General features: G+C 53.8%; 1 protein-coding gene across 1 annotated transcript; it reads right to left on the bottom strand.

The window, feature by feature from the left end:
* Positions 1-1,263: 1,263 nt before the first annotated feature.
* On the bottom strand, positions 1,264-19,807 carry CA6 (carbonic anhydrase 6). The gene is made up of 8 exons (XM_040987657.1): positions 19,729-19,807; positions 18,038-18,217; positions 10,757-10,905; positions 9,994-10,086; positions 7,917-7,986; positions 6,847-7,004; positions 3,461-3,584; positions 1,264-1,448 (listed from the first exon to the last, which is right to left on the bottom strand). Exons 1-8 carry the CDS (start codon positions 19,805-19,807, stop codon positions 1,264-1,266), a joined length of 1,038 nt encoding a protein of 345 aa, XP_040843591.1.
* Positions 19,808-20,855: the final 1,048 nt, after the last annotated feature.

The following is a 20,855-nucleotide window of genomic DNA, read 5'->3' as shown; positions in this document are numbered from 1 at the left end:
AGGGAGAGGGGCGGGACCCGTGGGGAGCAAGAGGCAGAATGGAGTGATGCAGCCACAAGCCCAGGAGCACCCCGAATCACCAGGAGCTGGGAACAGCAGGAAAGACCCCCAACAGCTTCAGCAGGAGTTGGGCCCTGCCAACACCCTGGTTTCAGCTGTCCGGTATGCAGCGCTGTGAAGTTCCTGTTGTAGGCCCTGGTCACTTGTCACGGAAGCAGCCGCTTCGGAGATGACTCTGGAATCCGCGCAGAGAGGAAGTCACACCTGAGTCTTCTCTGCCGCCTCGCAGACCAACGCTCGCTCCCCGGCGCCTGCACGGCTGGCCGAGACTTTCCGTCCACGTCTGTGAAGGTGGCCAGGTGCCTGCAGGCGTCTTCCGGTGTGTGCAGTGGCTGGACCCTTGGCAGTGTCTCTGATAGTACATGCCCCAGCAGCCCCTTGGAGGGGTCCCCGTGTCTGGGTGACTCACTTTCAGCCTAGGCAGGCATCCTGTTTCCTTTTTAATCTGTTTTTATTTGAAGGATTCACACACACACACACACACACACACACACACACACACACAACGAGAGAGAGAGAGAGAGAGAGAGAGAGACGGAGGGAGGGAGGGGAGATCTTCCATCCGCTGGTTCACTCCCCCAGCAGGAACCCAGAGCTCTATCCTGGTCCCCACCCCCGTGGGTGACAGGGACCCCAGGCACTTGGGCCATCTTTCACTGCTTTCCCAGGCATGATAGCAGGGACCTGGATCAGAAGCAGCGCAGCTGGGACTCAAACTGGGGCTCAGCTATGGAAGTCCTGCGGCAAAACCCACAGCACCACAGTGCCTGCCCTGGGTTTCTTGCTTTCTGGCCTGCAAAGTCATGCAAGAATCTCTTTCCTATTCGTCCTGTCTGACTTAATCTCTGACCCCCCACCTGTATCCCTCCGGGTGGGGCCAAGAAGGATATTTGAAGTAGTACGCAGAACTAGAGAAGAGATTTTTAATTCAAAAAATAATTTTTATTATATTTTAATGCTAAAGAGGCATTTGGGCTGATTTACAATTTAAACAGATCAAAGTGAGTGATTCAGCAGGAAGCTAGCTAGGGCTTGATTTTAGAATTTCTGTCGGCAGCAGTTTCCATCGGCAGAGTCTGATACAAACTCCTTCTCATCATTTGAACTGCATCACTTCCCTTTATGAACGAAGATTCTCCCTGTGATAATCAGAAATCAGCAGGTGCTCACAGCGTAGATTTACAGGACTCACACCAGCCAGACTTACAGGATTTCCCAGAATCCAGCAGGGGGAGGCGGCGGGCGGGGCCCCCTCTTCCTCCCAGGGCCACAATCCAAACAGTCCAGCATGGTCTTAGCTTTCCTGGGTTTCAAAGATTTTCTCAAGGCCTCAAGCTTTCTGTTAACTGACGACAGATGGAACTGGAACTCAGGGTATGAGACAAGCGCTGTAAGAAGTGGTCAGAGAAGTTTGAGACACAGAAGAGGGGTGCCATGTGGGACAGACAGCAGGGCGGGCACACACGTCTGGCCACCGGGGCATGGGAGGGCGGGCTCTGTGACCCCACCGGGCAGCACCTGCACCGCGGCTGATTTGGGGCGCCGTGGGAGGAGTGCTCTGCTCTCAGACCTGGGATTCTCAAGTGAGGTCCGCTGTCCTACCGGGCAGCCACATGGAGGCTTTTCTGATGAAAAGAAGCCTTATGGGAGGTTCGTCCCTGGCCTGTGTCTTGTTTTTGTAGTTGACCTTGGTTCCTCAGATCATTCATCATCGCTGAGCTGACTGCCTCTACCCAGCTGGGGCGGAATTCTGCAGAACGGTGAGACAGCCTAAGTCACGCCCCCAGGCTGCCTGCAACCAATCGCTGCACGGGAGCTCGGTTTGAGGAAACCCAGCTGGCACACACTTCTCTGTTGCCAGAACACAAGGGGAGGGCCATAACTTAGAACCCTGGCTTGGCAGGGAGAGAAGAGGTGCCCCCTCCCAGCTGCCTCCTGGGAGCGGAGCCAGCCTAAACCATGAGTTTCCACCACGACGCCACACAGGGCGCTCGGGACCGTGGGGGCCCGACAGCATCTGAGGACACACGGGGGCACTCCCCAGCACAGAGGGCACCTGTTGGTGGCTGCTGCAAGAGAATAGCATGCCATCAGGGGGGAAAGGAACGTGGCAGCAGTAAGAACAGGGAGACGGATCTGTGGGTCTGGCAGCCCTTTGGCCACTTTGCCAAGAACCGCTCCTGCGTGACGGGAGACGCCAGCCCTTGGGAAAAAGCAGCGGTTGCAGTGGCTGCTGTGGGGTGGGGGCGCAGGGCATCTCTGCCCTGTCCACCAGAGCTGCTGACAGGTTTTTTGCTGTTGGCATGCATTGGAGGGAAGTAGCAGTGAATGAACCAGGAAGGAAATCTAGGAAGAAAATGACAAATGGGCCTTTCTGGGGGGGACACAGGGGAGGAAGTATGAAGTACAAGTCTTGGAAGGCACATGAAGAGATGGAGTCACACTGATGGAGGCTGGCTCTGTCCTGCTGGACAGCATTCCAGCATTAGATCTGGCTAACAGAGCAGAGGGTCGCAGACAACACACCCAGCATGCGTGCAGTTTGCCACAGCTCTGCAGAGCGGCAGACGAAAGGTGGGTGGGTTGCATGGAGTCTCCTTTCTGAGCACTGCAGAAGTGAGGTGAGCTAGGAACATGGCTGGCACCTGATCCTATGCAGCAACAATGCTTTCTGTGTATTAAAGAGAAAGAGAGTGTGCACTTTGACCTGCTGGGGCACTTCCCAAATGCCCACAGTGGCCAGAAGAGGGTCAGGCCGGAGCCTGAGGCTGGAGACTCAGTCCAGGCTTTCCTTGAGCCAATGCCACTGTCCCCCCAGGGCCTGCGTTGCCAGGCAGCTGGGATTGGTAGCCAGAGCTATAATGGAGCCTCAGCACCTGATGTTGGAGGAGGCATCTCCACCTGAGTCAGCCGGCAGGCTAGACAGCAGTATCTGACCAGTGCAAAATGGCTTTTCCTGCCCAACTGCAAAGCCTCCATCGGTGGTGCTTGGCTGCTGAGCACCAGCAGTGAGCAGAGGCATCTTAGCTAACCCTGCCCGCTAGGACGGGGAGTGGGGCTTGGAATCCAGATGAAGAGGGAAGGTGTGCAGGAAACCCCCGAGTTGGGCCTGTCCGGGTCGGTTTGAGCCCTTCTCGGGCTTCCGTCTCTGTTCTAGCCAAGACCAGGGAGACGAGAAGTCGTGCCATTGTCTTGCCATCGTCTCTGCTCTGCTCAGTGGCATCGCTGCCTGTCCTGAACTAAGTCACCAACCTCTGGCCAGCCCACCCCGTTCGGTCTAGCTGAGCCTCTGGCTGTTTTGACAATTCTCCTTCCCTTACTATTTCCGGAAGGGCCATGTCCACCCAGAAGAGGGAGGAGGACAAACTGCTAAAAATAAGCAAGAGTTGACGTCACTCACCTTGCTCGGAGCGGTACGGGAAGCTGGCTTCCACGACCCTGTCGTTCAGCTTCTGGGTCCTGCGGTAAGTGTTCTGAACGGTATGATTCTGGTGATTCAGTAAGGAGTTCTCTATCTTCCACACCTGCAGGCAACAGGAAGTGAGATGGCAGAGGGGAAAAGCTGCCTGGTCCCCGTCAAGGAGCTGGCACCGAGAGCCCTGCGAAGGGGTGGGAGGAGCTCTGGCTGCGGTGGGAGGAGCGCTGGCTGCGGTGGGAGGAGCTCTGGCTGCGGTGGGAGGAGCTCTGGCTGCGGTGGGAGGAGCTCTGGCTGCGGTGGGAGGTGTTCCTTCCACAGCGCATCCTCCCAGCCATTCCCACGCGCGTCTCCACAGTCTCCCTTCACCTTGGCTACGAGCATTTGGCTGCTAGTACAAAGCAAAGAGCCTGGCACGATGGCTTAATTGGCTAATCCTCCACCTTGCAAACACTGGCAACCCATATGGGCACCAGTTCATGTCCTGGCTGCTCCACTTCCCGTCCAGCTCCCTGCTTATGCCCTGGGAAAGCAGCAGAGGACGGCCCAACTTGCTGCGTGAGCAGTTCTGGCTGGGACTTTGGGTCCCTGGCACTGTGGCAGTGGGTCGTGGTTGCCTTCTCTTCCTTTGCGGCTCTTGGTCCACTGGTACAGCTAATCTCTTTATTTTCTTGGGCTGAGTTTTTAAAATCTTCTCCTTGTCATTGATGCTAACGATTTCAGTGTGATGTGTCCAGCACAGGATTGTTTGGCTTTAATAAGCCTTTTCACAAATTTTCTTTTTATTTGAAAGAGACACAAATGGACTCCCCAAGTTTGCTTCAAGCCAGGGCTGGGCCAGGCTGGAGCAGGGGCCAGGAACTTCATCCGGGTCTCCCACAGGAGCGACAGTGACACAGGTGGAGTGTCACCTGCCACCCCCGAGACGGTACAGTACCAGCAGGAACTGGTTTGGAGGAGGCACATCCAGGACAAACCCAGGACTAAACTGTCCAGCTGGATGTGGCCAGCTCAGGTGGCGACTTTCACCCCAGTGCCACACAGCCGTCTTTTTGTCTTATTTTAAATGACTCACTGAGATGCTCAGATATGTGACTTAGGATCTTCCAACTCTTTTGGAAAATGGCCAGTTAATATTTTTTCAAGTTGTGCCTGCTTCCTATTCTGTGCCTCTTCCAGAATTCTAATTAGATATCTGTAAATCCTTTCCTCTCTGTCTCTGTGGCTCTTTAATTCTTCCTTTAAAAAAAAATCGTTCCTTTGTACCCTAATCAACTAAGTAAGATTATTAAAAGAAAAAAAAAAGGAGAAGAAGAAGAAAGGAAAAATTGTTCATTTTTGAAAGTCAGAGAGATTTTCTACCTGTTGGTTCTTTCCCCAGATGTCTGCAGTGACCAACACCGGGCTAGGGCAAAGCCAGACGCCGGGAGCCTCCTGCAGGTCTCCAGGTGGGTGGTGAGGACCTAGGCACTTGGACCATCTTCTGCTGCGTTCCCAGGTATGTTGGCAGGGAAGTGGATGAGAAGTGGAGCAGCCGGGACGCCAAGCAGCACCCACATGGGACCCTGCCCTGCAAGTGCTGGCTTTACACTACCCTGCCAGTCCACCTCTTCACTTATTTTTTCATATTTGCATCTCTGTTTCTCCTTGTGCCACACGCTAGATAATTTTCTCAACTCTGCCCTCCGCTTTATGAATTCTGTTGGACTGTAGCTAACATAGCGGAATGGCCAATTGCAACTTCTATTTCTTCGTTTCTATAAGTTGCATTTGATTTTATTTTTTCAAGTCTGGTCATTTTTATAGTTTTTCATCTTTCCTTTTTTCAAGATTATTCATGTATTTACTCATTTGAAAGAGCTACAGAGAGAGGGAGGGACAGACAGAAAGGTGACTCACACCCTAGGCACCAACAAAGCCCAGTGTTTCCTTGGGGTCTCCCACATGGATGCAGGAGCCCCAATACTTGGGCCATCTGCTGCTGCGTTCCCACACCATTAGCAGGGAGCTGGGTCAGAAGTGGAGCAGCCAGGGTTCGAACCGATGCCCAAGCGATGGCTTTGCCCACTACCCCACAATGCCAGTTCCTCTTTCCTCATATTCAACCCCCCTCTTTCTGTGTACATTTTAGCTACCCGGAAACTCCACTCTCTGGACTCTGCTGGTTCTCACTCACAGTGTCTTGTTTTCTTTTGTGTTTTGTGATTTGTTTTTAATGAGTTCATTTCCTGTGGGAACTGTCCTGAATTTGCAATGAAGCTGGGCTTTTCCAGACAGGATTCTCATTTGATTTTGCCCGGTGTCCGGGCACCCAATAGCCCAGTCTGCACAGTTTTTGCGTGTCCCCGTGTCCTAGTGTCAAGGCTTTTTCCTTCTCTTCCTGGAGGAAGGGCATGGAAACTAAGAAAAACATGCGCTTCTCAGGAAGGATGTTACTCAAAAACTGTGGCACAGCGAGTCAAGCTGCCACCTGTGACTCCAGCAGCCTACCTGAGTGTTAGTTCAAGTCCCGGCTGCTCCGCTTTGCTAGCGTGAACTCCTGGCTTCAGCCTCTGCCCTGGCCCGGTTGTTGGGACCATTTGGGGCTTGAGCCTGCGGATGAAAGATCTCTCTCTCCCTTTGACTCTTTCAAATGAATAAACAAATCTTTTATATATATATATATAAAAGAACAAAGGATTGTGGCTTTTCATTTAAGGGGATGTACAGTAACTGTGTAATGGAGACTATCATATCAGATGTGAGGATACAATGCAGTATGCATCCAGACAAAGATGGACTCCCAATGAAACTGTTTACTGTATCTTGACCGTAGGATGCTGGACTCTCTGCCATTGTCCATGCCTGCAATGCCGGACATATGACTGTGTATGAACTATACTATAGTAATGATTTAGGGAACTCAGTGAACGGGATGGGAATTGGGGAGGGAATAAGGAAATCCCAGGGCTATGGAACTGTATCATGAAATGATAATAATAAAAAGAAGTAAAATTTTAAAAAAAAAAGAACAAAGGGAAAATATCAGTTTTGTCTCAAAACCTCAGCAATGTTTGGTGAACGGGCCTTGCCCTGCTGGGGGACACGACCCCCCTGCCCAGGGGACATGGACATGGCCACATGTACAGAGAACCGCACGGTGGCTCAGCCCAGGCAAAGGCAGCTCCCCCATGGCCCGGGGACTCCCACTGCTGCTGCACTAACGAGGCTCCCTCAGATTCCCCAACGGGCAGTTTCCCGTCTCTGCCACAGCCCTGGGAGGGCTACTGCGGCTCCCCCAGCGGGGCACAGTTGTCTTGTGCACACAGGACCCAGGGCTGTGTGCTTGCTAACCAGGCCATCGAAAGCAGGAACTTGGCCCGCGCTATTACCTGGACCCTGGAGAGGAAGACGGGGTTTGCCAGCACGAACCACAGGACGTTCTCGGAGCAGGGCGGCGTGGTGAGGGAGCCCAGGTAGGTGTAGTACTGGGACGTGTCCTCTGGCAGCATGTTCCGCACGTTGAGGTTCTCCATGCTGGTGACGTCTCCTATTCGCGGGCGGGAGGCGAGGGGCTGTCAGCTGGGGCTGCCTCCTGCGGGAAGCCAGCCCTGCTCAGACCTCAGCATGGTCCAAGCTCCTGGCTGAGCCCAGGGTCACGGAAGCAGCTGTGGTCCCGAGCAGGGACTGCAGACCCCTCCTCTTGGCCCCCATGCTCACCCCAGACCCCTCCCCTGGTCTGGAAGGCAGGGAAGAGAGAGTCTATGAAAAGGCTGGCACTTGTCTACGGCCATACCACCCTGAAAGTGCCCGATCTCTTCTGATCTCGGAAGCTGAGCAGGGTGGGGCCTGGTTAGTACTTGGATGGGATAAAAGGCTGGCACTTGGCTGGTCCACTGGTAGTGGGTTATCAGAATTATTAACATTAGTGTCACTGAAGTTGGAAAAGGCTGGCACTCAGCCCCCACCTGGGAAGCTCTACATGTGTGGCTGTCACCGTTACCGCCACCAGCGTCAGACAACAGGTTCAGGACAAAGACAGAAATGAGTGACACAGCCCGAGGCTTCCAAGCAAGTGCCCCTGGCCTGAGCCACCCATGAGTGCAGGTGAGGGGACAGAAGCCAAGCCCAAATGTCCATGTGTCCACGCAGGGTGGCCAGACTCAACTCACTCTTGAGATCCACCCCAGCTTGGGACTGGACTGGCTCTCTCTCTCTCTCACTCTTTCTCTGCACCTGCTGTGAGGACATCGCAGGGACACTGGAGCCACTGGGGCTTAACAAGTTGAGTTCATGAGCAGAGCACCACTGGGGAGATGCTGTCTGAGCAGTGGTCACTGGAACAAGTGACCCCGCACAGGCAGGGATGGGCTTCCTGGCAGCCCTCCCCAGCAGCAACCCCTTCTGCTGTGTAGCGCCAGCCCCACTCTGCCCTCAACATCAGCTCCCCCTCCTGGCTTACCTGGATGCTTGATTTCGGACAGGCGAGAAATAAACTGGCTATAATAGGTATTTTCAGCGTACTCATTGATCTGCGAAAGAGACCCAGGCATTACCAAGTGGAGGAGGGACTCCAAAGCCATCGCTGCTGTACCAGCTGCTTGGTTTTTAACCTGAATGAGCAGAGCCCAGGGCACAGGTGGGAGGCAGCCCAGCCCCCGACCCCTGCCGCGGCACTGGGTAGAGACCCTTGGGCCGTTCTCACAGTTTGCCTGGGCTCCCCGCTGCAGGGAGACTCCCATCTGCGAGCTATAGCAGCTCCAACGGAGGGGGCTCCCAGAAAATCACAGCCAATGGGACCCCCAGCTGCTCGTCCTGGGCAGTGGTGGCCACGGGCAGGACCCCCCAGGTGCTCGTCCTGCACAGTAGTGGCCACGGGCAGGACCCCCCAGCTGCTCGTCCTGGGCAGTGGTGGCCATGGGCAGGACCCCCAGGCGCTCGTCCTGGGCAGTGGTGGCCATGCGCAGGACCCCCAGGCGCTCGTCCTGGGCAGTGGTGGCCACGGGCAGGACCCCCAGGGGCTCGTCCTGGGCAGTGGTGGCCACGAGCAGGTGCTCCACGACAAAGGAAGTATAGCCTCACGGCTCCCTCCTTCACCTTTTTCCAAGGCGAAGCCCTCTCATCACCATACCACCCCTGGCTGGAGCCGCCTCTTCACGGGAACTTGCAGAAGTCAGACAGGCAGCTTTTGGTGGGAAGGCTCTATCTGAGCAGATCTCTTCACTGGTGTGGACCCAGTTGCTCCTTACCCTGCAGATTCTGGATTTTCTACCTTGGTGAACGCTGCGCACACTTCGTTTTCTGTACATCCCCCATCTTCCGCCTACTCTTACGTTAAGTAAATACCTTCAGGGTGCTACTTAACCATTTTTAGTGATTTTTTTAGGATTTGAGGGCACCCTAATTTCTCATCCTTTCAGCCAAAGAATGTGAATTCCTTTCTATTTCTTGCAAGCTGGCTCTCCCAGCAGTTTCCTCAGTTCTTGTTGATTGGGTACTGCCTGTATCGCGCCTCTGGAAGGCTGGCTCAAGCAGACACAGAACTCGTAGCGGACGGTCGTTCTCTGACTTCTGATGATGGAGAAATCCACCAGCAGCTGTCCCACCGCCCTCTCGTATGTGTTCACAAAGTGTCATCCCCTACAGCAAAGGAATCTTCTTTCTCTTGTTGCTTTCATTAGTTTGATTTTTATGCGTCTGGGTTCTTATCAGACTTGGAGTTTGTTCGATTTCTTGGATTAGTAAGTGGATGTTTTTCATCAAATTTGAGAAGGTGTAGGCCATTGTTTCTTTAAACATCTGGCCTGCCACTTTCTCTGCTCTCCTTCTGGGACGCTCGTTAGCTCTCTGTTGGCATGCTTGCTCTTCCGCTGGGTCTGCAAGGCTCTCCTCTCCTCCCAGTCTCCTTGCTCTTCCGCTGGGTCTGCAAGGCTCTCCTCTCCTCCCAGTCTCCTTGCTCTTCCGCTGGGTCTGCAAGGCTCTCCTCTCCTCCCAGTTCCCTTGTTCTTCCGCTGTATTGAGTCTTCCATCGCCTCTCATCTACACTCTGCTCATCGAAAGATTCTTTTTTCATTTTAGTTATTGTACTTTTCAACTCTAGCCTTTCCATCTATGCGTTTTTAGTTTCTACTCCTCTACTGAGAGTCCCTATTTGGGCCGTTGTTATCATGTTTTTTCCTTTAACACTTCGGACATGCTATGGTGGTCTTTTGCAGTCATTTCTGTGACTGCCCCAGCCTTCCGGCTCTGCATCCAGCCTGTGGTCTTTGTTGCATTTGCCAAGGTTTCTATGTCTAAGTTGGAGTTTCTTTTTGCCCTTCAGATAAGTTGTGTCCCATCAGCCCCTCTGTGACTCCAGGTCTTTTAAATCACAAAGTTTCCCCGGTCCCTAACGTAGACGCCATAGGAGGAGTGCAATGACTACAAAATGGGCCAGTCTGCCAGGAAGTCAGGCTCTCCGAGGAAGAAGGGAGACAACAGAAAGGCCCTCCGTCTAGACCTAACGCTTTGTACGTCCCTCTACTTCCCAAGACACATACCTCGATGAAGGCTGCTATCACAGCCAAGCCATCTGGTTCTGTCTGGGCTCTGTCATAGCTGTCGTATTTAGAATTGTAGTGAACAACATGGACCTGTGAGGACAAAACCACGTAAGTCAAGAATGTTTCCTATAGACTTCAACTGCTTAAGATGATCAGAGAATGTATAAAGGAACAGTGCTTTGTCTGGGATCTCCAATTGCCCTGAACAATCCTGAGAACATCTCCTTCCAGCTGGGCTGCAGATCCCTTCTTTCAATACCAGATACTTCTCCAACAATGGGAAGGCTAAGAGTGGGCTTGTGAGAAGAATGGGGCCCAAGGGCATTGCCCTGGCCCACTTCCCTGCAAGCAGACAAGTGGACAGAGACCATGGAGATCACCTGAGGATACAGTGCTGCTGAAGCCTGGGGCTGGGGAGAAAGCTGTGCATGAACACCCGTCGCCCCAAGAGCCTATTGCAAAGCTATGGTCATCCTAAGGATGGACCCAGACCCAAGAGGCAACCATAAGCCTAACAGCTGAGATACAGGACAGTGTCCTCCCTGCTGGGCTGCAAACTCCTTCTAGCAGGACCTGGACAGAGACCCCTCCTGTGCTCCTTGCGTGAATTAGTAATCCACCAGTAGCTGTTGAGTGAATGAGAACACACTGTACCTCGCAGCAACTGAACTGTCACTACCGCACAAAGCCCTCTGGCTGCTGTAGTAACAGCGTGCCTGTGGGGTTGAAAGGAAAGAGGCCCTGTTGGGGTCCTCACTACCTCGATCACACGCCTGATCCCGTCGACGGTGTGCTCCGAGCCGCCGACCTCGGCAGAGGCGCCGCCCCAGTGGAAGTGCATCTGCTTGGCTATGTACTCGGTGCCGTCGGAAGTCGTCATGCTCATGGACGGGGACAGGCTGATCTGCACTGGAGGAGAGAGTGCAAGACAGGAAGCAGGATGTGTCAGATCCACAGTTAGATAAAGGCCCTCCTCACTACGCCCTGCCTGCAACCAGGGTGAGCCAGTCCTGCAGATGGGTCACCCTGGGAGAACAGGAGAACAGACGCACAGGCTACAGGACAGAGGACAGGCTCTGAGTAAGCCAGATTGGGGCAGGTGCCACTTCTGGGGTGGATGTCCAGGTTATTGGTCCTGGGGAAAGGGAAGGCTAGTAGTCACGAAAACAGACTTCTACTCTCCGTATCTGGCCAAGTTTAAAATTCTCCTTTGGGAATAGAAAGTGAGACTGTTTGATGGCCAAGTTGAGATGGCTACCTTCTTGGTAATACAGTCACAGTCCTTGCCCCACGTAGCCTTGAGGAATGAGTCCGACAGTCAGCTCTACTCCAGTGCAAGAGAGCATCACTGCTGGACAGCGACAGGAAGCTGACCCTGGCAGGTGGGAGACTTGCTCCAAGTCAGGTGTTCATCCATCAGGAACGGAGCAGGCTGAGCACTGAGCTTCTAGATTCCCATCTTGGACAAGGTGATGGTCACTCTGCTACAGCTCAAGAGTCCTCAGAAGACAAAGAGACCAGGGGAGGCATTTGGTGCTGCTAGATCCTGTATGGGAGGATCTGGGTTCAATCCCAGCTCTGCTCTCTGTCTCCGTCTCCTGCAGGAACACATGTTGGCAGGCAGTAGGAGATGGCCCAAGGAGCTGCGTCACCGCCACCCATATCAGAGACCCAGATGGAGTTCCAAACCTCTGGTTTAGGCCCCACTCAGCCCTGGCCTCCACTTGCTGTCTCTCTACTGAGACATCTCCAGTCAGACCCCTGCAGTTCATGGCACTGGCTCAAGCTAGGGAATGAAATAGGCAGAAAGGGAAAATGGGTGGTGCTACCGGAGAGTGGTGAAGGAAGACATCTGTGGTGTAGAACTGGAGATTTGGCAGAGATAAGCAGGGCCTGTACTTTAGGCGTGGCTTCCTGTTTGAAGTCACGACAGCTGCCCCTAAAAATTAGCTACTTCCTACATGCTGCAGGCTGGCATGCCTGGATGGTGCCCCCTTCTTCCTCCCTGGGTGGCCTAAAACAGCAGGAGCTATAATTCAATCCCTCACGCAATGGACTGTAACACAGGAACCCCGCTCACTGAGAGTCGCAAGGGCCTGGGCAGAACAGGTGCCTCGTGCTGTGGGACCGGAAATGTGGCCAGCCCTGAAATCGACATGCAAGAGAAAATGTGAGGATGGTTTCAGAGGTGGGCTGCGGAGTCAGCTGCATTGAGAGCAGGCAGAAGCTGGGGAGTGGAACCCAGAGCTTCCTAAATGAATGGTCAGCACCACATGGGCCGGGAGGGTGAGCCTGACAATTACCCTTCCCCAAAACACAGTTCCCAGGAGACAGACTGTCTCGATCCTGCCATGGACAGGCCCACACAGGCCGTCAGACCAAGCCCGGCGATTCAGAGCTTTCAAAAAGGTAAGACCAAACCACCTGTTCCCCCACCCCAACTTGTTGAACCTAGAGATTCTCAACGTGGACTCAGATTTCAGAGGAGGCTACTCCCCTGCATGGGAAAGCGCTTTAACCTGTTGCTCGTGACAACAGGAAAATCACAGAATCGGAGCACTTGCCTGCTGCAGAAATAACCAATAACGTGTAAGGCCATGAGAATCAAAGGAAGATCGGGGCCCTGACACAGACTGGAGAACAAGGAGGCAGGGAGGGGGCTTGGGCTGGACCCTGGTCCCAGGAAGGATGGGAATGGGAAATAACGTCGCTAACGGAAGTTGGGAGCTAACCGAGATGTTTTAATGTTGATTTTCCAGGGCCCATAGCATTGATTATGGTTATGGGATATGAATATTAGAAGAAGCAAAAGAATGCATATTTATAATTTTCATAGTCTAAAGTTATGTTAACATAAGAGTGTTTAAAAAGGGGTCGGGGATGGGCATGGAGCAAAGCAGTTAAGAGTCTGGTAGGAACACCTGCTCCCCTCTCAGAGTGCGTAGGTTTGAGTCCCAGTTCCACTTCTCATTAATGCACACCCGGGAAGCAGCAGGTCCCAGCCCCAAAAGCTGGGTGCCTGCCACCTGTCAGGTAGACTCGGGTTGAGCTCCTGGATCAGGCCTCCAGCCTGGCTCAGCCCTGGTCCTCACAGGCATCTGGGGACTGGATCAGTGGCTGGCAGAGTTTTCTCTCTGACACAGCCAGCCTCCACCTCCCCCGACAGACTCCAGAGAGCAAAACCTGTTCAGCCTCTTCTTTAGGGTTCCAGTCACTTCTGGAGCCACAGATTATGACTCAGATATGGCCAAGTCTTCGAACCACACTACACACAACCAGTCCTGGAAATGGCACAGGAACAGAATCAAGAATCCTGACCACAAAGATGTGAGTCTCTTTAGGGGCTGAACCCAAAATTCCTGAAGAACGTGCATTTTTTTCAAAAAGCGCAAGAAGAAGGGCCTGGCCAGAGAAGATGCCAACAGTGCCAAGGCTACGAGTGCACCTGCTGAGCTTGCTGAGGTCCTCATCAAGCCCATGACCCCAGAGGGTATCAACAGCAAGCTCAACTGATGTAGCTATATTGCCCGTCCCAAGCTCAGGAAGCAGCCTTGTGCCCGCTTGGTCCAGACTGTCCAAGCCCAGAGCCAAGGCTCAACCCGAGGCCCCAGCCCATGCTGCACCTGCAGTTGCAGCTCCAGTTCCAGGTACAACTCAGGCCCAGGCTCTTGCTCCCTGTTACCCAACCCTCTAGAGGTGCCATGGGGCATCCATAGTAACAGCCTTTGTCTGCCAAGCAAGGACAGAGGGACTGGTCCAACCACTGGGCTGCTTAGGACCTGGGGCGGAGGTCCTCCTCTGAACCCGGGGCAGGGTCTTGAGAGATGTATACATAACTCTCCAGAATCCTGAACTGGAGCCTGTTTGAGGATTGACTCCTTCATGCACAGTGTTCCCTACTCCCATGCAGTCAGTGAACATTTGTTAGAGAAATAAAGATGGCCATTGTGAGATAGCAGGTGAGGCTGCTGCCTACAAGACACATTCCACATGGGTGCTGGTTCAAGTCCCTGCTGCTTCACTTCCAATCCAGCTCCATGCCAATGAGTATGGGAAAGTAGATGGCCCATGTCCTTGAGACCCTGTTACCCACCATTTGAGACCTTGATGGAGTTCCAGGCTCCTGGCCCAGCTCAGGTCGTTGTGGCCGTTTGGAAAGTAAACCAGCGAATGGAAAAGCTCTGTCTCTCTCTCTGTTACTCTTTCAAAGACAGAAATGAACATCTTTTTTAAAAATGTGTGGAACTTTGTCTTGACATCCAAGTATGTTTCTGATTTCAGTTTTTTTCATACTTCTGACTTATTTTTGCTGAATGTAATTTTATTTCTACTGAAAATAATAATAATATAGCGGCATGCTCACGCTGTTACTCTGCCTTTAAAAAAATCACAAAAAATTAATGTAGAGCTTATTTTATATATATGGATTATATATATATATGTAACATTTTGAACCTAAAACATTAGCAGTCGAAAAAGAAAATATATAAATCTAAAGAAATATGAACAAGACCTGAATGAGAAAAGTATATAATGAATTATAATGAATGAATATAATGAAACATATCATGAAAGGATATAATGTAAGAAATCAAAGAACTAATAAATGAAGGATTATTCCACGTGTATAGGTAGGAAGACTTAATCTTGCCACCGTTTTGGTTTTGGTTTTTCCCAACTTCTACAGATTTGAAGCAATTCCATTGTTGAATATCAACAAACCGATTTCAACGTCAATATGGAGAAGCAGAGAATCCAAAACAGTCAACACAACAAAGAGAAAACAAAGTTGGAGTCTTCCTATGAAGGAAGTAGCTGAGACAGGGTGGTGTCAGCAAAGAAATAGATCAACAGCTCAGCGGAGTAGAAGAGCGAGCCCGGGAGAGACTGGTATAAACAGTCACCTGATCTTTGACCGAAAGCAAAGACAACACAATGGAGAGACAACTTCTCAACAAAGGATGCGGGCCCCCCTGGACAGCAACATGCAGTGTGAGTCACTCCCTCCCCCAACGTCCCTTCCACCATAGCTCATAGCCCCGAAGGGAGCATGGACAGGTATAACACTCCTTGCAGGAAATGGAGATGATCTTGAGTGCGGTGGTAACACTTCTGCCTGTCTTATTTCAAAGGCAAAGAGACAGACACGGAGCTCTTCTGCACGCTACTTCATTTCCCAGAGGCCTGCAGCATGCAGGATTGACGGGGCAAAAGCCAGGAACTCAGCCCGGGTCTCCCGCAGGGTGTCAGGGAGCCAAGCACTGGAACCATCACCTGTGGCCTCCCACGGTTCACATAAGCAGGGCTGGAGCAGCCAAGACTCAAAGCAGTCACTCCGAGATGGGACACAGCCAGCCCCACAAGCAAATTCAGCTCCGTGCCACACACCCACCGTGGGCATGATTCTTTAGATTTATTGGCATCCATTGAAAGGCACAGTAAGAGAAAGTGACTGGAGAGAGGGGAGGGAGAGTGATATCTTTTATCCACTGCTAAACTCCTCAAATGGCCACAACAACGGGAGCCAGGTTAGAAAGAAACCAGGAGTCTGAAACTCCATCCAGATGTGCCATGTGGCCCAGGGCTCCAAGGACTTGGACTGTCTTCTGTCGCTTTCCCAGGTCTGTTAGCAGGGAAGTGGGTGAGAAACAAGCAGGATTCGAGCCAGCATTCGTGTGGAATTCCAGTGTCACAGACAGTGACTTAGCACACTCCACCTCAACGCTGGCCACCAGCGATGACTTTCCAAATTAACCACCTTGGAACCAGAAAAATCATTCTGCCAGAGGCAACAGCAAGAAAATAAAAAGACAAACTACCCACAGGGAGAATGCATAAGCACCACTACCAGATACACCAAGAATCCCTAAAGCTTAACACAGTGAACATCGCTGGGCCCAGCAAGATGCTCCAGAGCCAAATTCTCAACTTGCAGACACTTGGATCCCATATGGGCACTGGTTCATTTCCCAGCAGCTCCACTTCCCATCCAGCTCCCTGCTTGTGGCCTGGAAAAGCAATAGAGGATGGCCAAAGCCTTGGGACCCTGTACCCACGTGGGAGACCCAGAAGAAGCCCCTGGCTCCTGACTTCAGATATGCTTAGCTCTGCCCATTGCATCAACTTAGAGCATGAACCAGTAGGTGGAAGATCTTTCTTTTTCCTTCTTTCTGTCAGCTTGCCTTTCCAATAAAAATTAATAAATCTTTTAAAAAATGAACATTACTGGAAAGCAGACAAGATATCTACTCAGCCGCCTGGCAAAGAAGCTAAAAGATGGTAAACAAGTTCATGAAGAACTGCCTGAGATCACGTGTCCTGGGCGTCACGTGACAGCGAGCTGCCACCACACGCTACCGTGGCTCAAATCCCAAACGCTCACAGCGCCAGATGCCAGCAAGGAGCGGGAACAGGTCTCAACCTGTTGCCAATGGAGATGACAGATGGCCCAGCCACCAGGCACACAGGTGGGTGGCAAAGCATCTTCTTGCCACACAGCCCTGCCGTGACACCCTCAGTGTCCCCTCCCCTAAGCCAGCAGTGGAAGACCTCTCTCCACACATGGAACCCCACACACAGATCTCAAGGCAGCTTTGAAAAAGTTGGAAGCAAATTTATCCATTCACCTTCAGCAGGTGAGTGGAAAAATACACTGTGGTAGCTCCAGACAGGACAGGAGTGTTCAGTGCTAGGGCGACAGGAGCTGTGTGGTCACAACACGACATGGAGGAAACGCCCATGCTCGTCACTGAGAGAAGCCAAGCTAAAAAGGCTGCGTGCTGCGTGTCTGTCTCTGTCTTTCATCTGGTGTAGTGGTCACGTTCCCCTCGGGATGCCCACATGCCATGTCAGAGCATCCGGGTTTGAACCCAGTTCCACTCCGCATTCCAGCTCCACACGCGTGCTCCCTAGCAGGCCGCGGGTGACAGCCCACGCCGCCCGTGCGGGAGACCAGCTGGGCTTCCCGGCTCATGCCTTCAGACCGGTCCAGCCCTGGTCAGGGGGGTCAACTGATATGAAAGATCTGTCTCGGCCTCTCTGCCTTTCAAGTAAACAAAATGTATTTGAAATAAAGTGTGAGAATCTAACCCAATAACAATCTTTTAAAATGTAATGAGTACAACTGTGGGTGATTCTTACACACGTGTGGAAAGACCCCAGGAGAGTTGGCTCTGGCTGCTGGGGGGGGGGGGCAAGTGCAGCCCTGTGGGGAGCAGCCCCAGGGCCCTCTGCTCTTTCTGGACCCCCGGCACAAGCAGCTGCTTAGCTTCGCTGCTCCCGACCCTGTGTCCAGGTGGGGCTCAAGGAAACTGCATTTCTCTCCCTCAGCACTCCAGTGCCTCCGCACCAGGGGCCGGGCAGGGCTCCTCGCGACCTGCTCGAGGCCTCAGAGAGCAGAGCTCGACCCACATGGAGGCTTTGGCTGCTGTGACTCACAGTGCAGCCAACCTCCTGCTGCAGCCAGGGGCCTTGCTCCCGTAATGGGCAATCAGCGCAAGTGGGACAACCAAGTTCAGGGACTTTCATCCACTTGTGTGTTAAGTTTAGCCCAATCCAAGTGGAAGTGAGAGAATGGGACGTGCAGCAGGCCATGGCTAACGGTCAGATGTCTGGGGGTCTAGGCCCATTTGAGCCATTAGAGGTTGTGACCCTGAGCGGGTTCCTTCTACTCCCAGCTGCCCCACTCCCTGCCCAGCTGTGCTGCCAGACAGCTCAGAGGAGACAAACTCTTGGAGAATCAGGAGGGCATCCTGTAAGGGCCAAAGTATGGCCTCCCCAGCTGGCCAGGGGCCTCCTGGAGCGAGGGCCCCAAGGCCAGCTACTCCTGGCTGTGTTTTGAAACCTTGGGGAGGCAGCCATGGTGGCACATGGTTTAAGCTGCCACCGACGCCCCTTCTTGAAATCCCAGCTGCTTTGCTTTTGCTTTCTGCCTCCCCTCACCCACACCTGAGGCCTAGGCTCTGGGACTCTGTGCTTGCCATTCTTAGTAGGCGTGGGCGTCATCTGGCCACTTGTGTGGTCTGCCAGGGGCCACCCTTACCTGTGTGGCCATTGTTGGTCATGGAGAGACTCTCAAAGGCAGTATCGTAGCCCGTCAGGTTGAGCGCCTTCAGTTGGGGATTGAACTGAGCCTTCTTCCTCTGCAGGTCGATGGGCGACTGCCTCCACCCGTCGCAGGTTGGGTACTCTGTGGCCCAGGACCCCTCTTCCAGTGCCCCCTCTGGATGGGAGAAAGCGGAATACGTCTCCAGAGGCTGCCTGACCTGGCCAGAGACCAGCAGAGCCTGGCAAGCAGGAAACCCCACGTTCTAGAAGGCAAGGTGGGGCTTCAGGAGGAGGGCAAAGGGCACCGAAGCCACCTCCAAGGGCTCTAGTCATGGGGCAGGCTGCAGTACCAACTTGTGCCCACAGCTGGTGTCTGCTGCCAACGCAGCCCATGTCTGAGAATAGGGGAAGAGTTTTTTCCCCTGCTGTTCTCCCCTCGCCGCCTTTAAGGTACCCACAGGCACCTATGGGTTTTGGTCTCACCCACTCGGTGGCAGAACCCACTTTCCCCTTGCCTGCAGGGGACACTAAACAGTGGGCACAGATCTTGCTTTCAGGATTGTGAGCGTGCCAGGGCCTCTCACAGCTCCTTGAAGTGTGACCTGTGGGAAAGTGGACACCTTCTCTCCATTCTTTGTGGCTCAGCGACTCAAAGGGCCTTCAGCACAGCTCACTCTTGGGTTCCAGTGCTTTGCCCCAGGAACCTATGCTAGTCGGACGATTCTCAGAGTCTTCCCGGAAGGCCTTCTAAGGCTATTCCTGGGCACTGTGCTCTCCAAGGCTAATGTGGCCCTGGCAGGGCAGTAGTGGCACTGTTCAAAGCCTCCCTCGACCTCTGAACCAATCCCAGGCCATCCGAGGCAGGTCCTGGAGGCCGAAGGGGCTGGCCAGCCGTGGCCATTCCTGGCCTGCCTTCAGTTGACTGCACTTTCTGAGCTGTCCCTGAAAGCCCTGAGTGCCATTGCCTCGGATGTAATAGGTCGTGCCACTGGCCCAGATGTGTGCTGACTCCGTGGGTGTGAGAGGCGGGGACAGATACCGCAGGGAGCAGTTTCAAGACCACAGTGACCCTGGCGGGCCTGCTGGTGGCCATGAACCTCTCCCTGTGGGTCCCTAGCCACGGTCCAGTGCACAAGAAGAGGGGTGCCTCGTGTCCATGGGTGTCCTGTCTTGGACCCGCGCATGGGCCAGGACCAGTGCTGAATGCTGGCATTTGAAGTGTCATGTTTTAAAAGGCTGTCCTGGGAGCCTAAGGGACACGCAGGGACACGGGCCGTGGTCGGCTTGTAGATGAACTGCCTGGCGTGGAATTTCTAAGGGAACTCTCGCTTCTAATCCCACAGCGTTGTCTGTGAGGCTGTGGGAATCCTTCCTAATCTCTTGACTTTCCACTTGGGAAAACCTCAAATGGTTTTACCATGGGGAGCAGCCCGTGGGCTCTCACAGCAGCCGGCACTGCTGGCAGGAAGCTGTCCCAGTGAGACTGAGGCATGCGGGGCTTTGCGGAGCAGACCAGCAGCTTCTTCCTTTCCCGAAGGAGGCTGATGTCCAGTTCGATCTCCACGCTCCCAGAGCCTAGCTGTGCAGCCGGGTCGCCAAGCACTGCCCCAAGCAGACCCCAGGCAGGGGCCCATGAGGAGGCTGTGCCAGACTGTGCCAAGGAGACTGCAGGGTGCTGGGGCTTACCTGAGTAGGTCCACTCAGGTCCCTGATCGGCCTGGATGCCCAGGAGGAACAGGACCAGCAGAGTGACGAGGATCCTCATGGCTGCAGCTCGGGAGTTGGGTTGCTGCAGGGAAAGCACCTCTTTTAAAGCCCAGAAGCTGTGAATAGTAATCGGCCTGTCCGGCTGGCCGCCCCGCCCCGGGCTGCGCCCACTTTGCAACAATAACAGCCTCCCCACAATGACCCTTCTGACTTGGTCACCTGCTGCACACGCCCCTCCCAAGACACGGCCTCATCCAATTAGCCCAAGGGCGTGCTCACTCAATGTCTCTAAGCACAGCTCCGAGAGGGTCACACAGAACGGCCATTGTGGCTCCGGGAGAAGCCCTGAGGCATGGAGCAGAGGGCACGGTGGCTTCCGGACAGGGTAGATTTCCCCGTCCTTTCTCCTGGCACCGGAGCCCTGGAGACTGCTGGAAGCCACCACCTGCCAGATTCCACTTGACATTTCCTGACTGCCTCGGGGATGGGCCCGAACCACCACTCCCAACGTGAGGCTGCCCCCAGCCAGGCACCTGGGGTCTTTGAGCAAGAAATGGAGGGACTCCCACTGCAAATGGCCATGTCCTCACCCTGGCCTTCCATCTGTCATTGACCAGGGAGTCCTGGCGCACACCTCGAGGCCCTTGGATCAGGCAAGTATGTACTTGGTTCTCCAGGGATTCACTCCAGCAGCGGCTCGCCATGGGGCACACCCATGCCAGCCAGGCAGATCCACAGACTGTGTAGTCCCTGGGCAGCCATCAAGCGCTCGGCAGTCCTGGAAACCAGCTCCAGGAGAACCCGCCAGGGCCTTCCCTGCCAGCGCCGCCCGAGGGTCTCTGACTGGCGAAGCTCCTGCCCTGGCCTGATACGGGCGGTTGGCCTGTGGAGTCACCAGAACAGACACCCTCCCTGGCCTTGTCCATCTACTGCCGCCTCCTCCTTGGAGTCTCGGGAAGTGAAAGATGCCATTCCGGCGGCATGCGGCCCACAGAAGCATGAAAGGCGGAGGCAGGAATCGCCACACTGCGCAGGGATGTGTGGTGGACTCGGGCGCAGCAAGTGCTCCGGGGAAGCAGGGTGGGGTCCCAAGGAGGGTTGCTGAA

This window comes from Ochotona curzoniae, unplaced genomic scaffold, assembly GCF_017591425.1.
Source record: "Ochotona curzoniae isolate NIBS_2020 unplaced genomic scaffold, NIBS_Ocur_1.0 contig_4792, whole genome shotgun sequence".
Classification (NCBI taxonomy): Eukaryota; Metazoa; Chordata; class Mammalia; order Lagomorpha; family Ochotonidae; genus Ochotona; species Ochotona curzoniae.
The sequence above is the reverse complement of the archived record's forward strand: the minus strand, read 5'-3'. Positions and strand labels throughout refer to the sequence as shown.

Excerpts from the sequence above, each read along its gene's own strand:
- CA6 (XM_040987657.1), bottom strand. The coding sequence starts at position 19,807 with ATGAGGATCCTCGTCACTCTGCTGGTCCTGTTCCTCCTGGGCATCCAG. Across the intron at positions 7,005-7,916 it reads GTCCGAAATCAAGCATCCAG|GAGACGTCACCAGCATGGAG; the intron begins GTAAGCCAGGAG and ends GCCCGCGAATAG. Across the intron at positions 3,585-6,846 it reads TCTTCCTCTCCAGGGTCCAG|GTGTGGAAGATAGAGAACTC; the intron begins GTAATAGCGCGG and ends TGTTGCCTGCAG.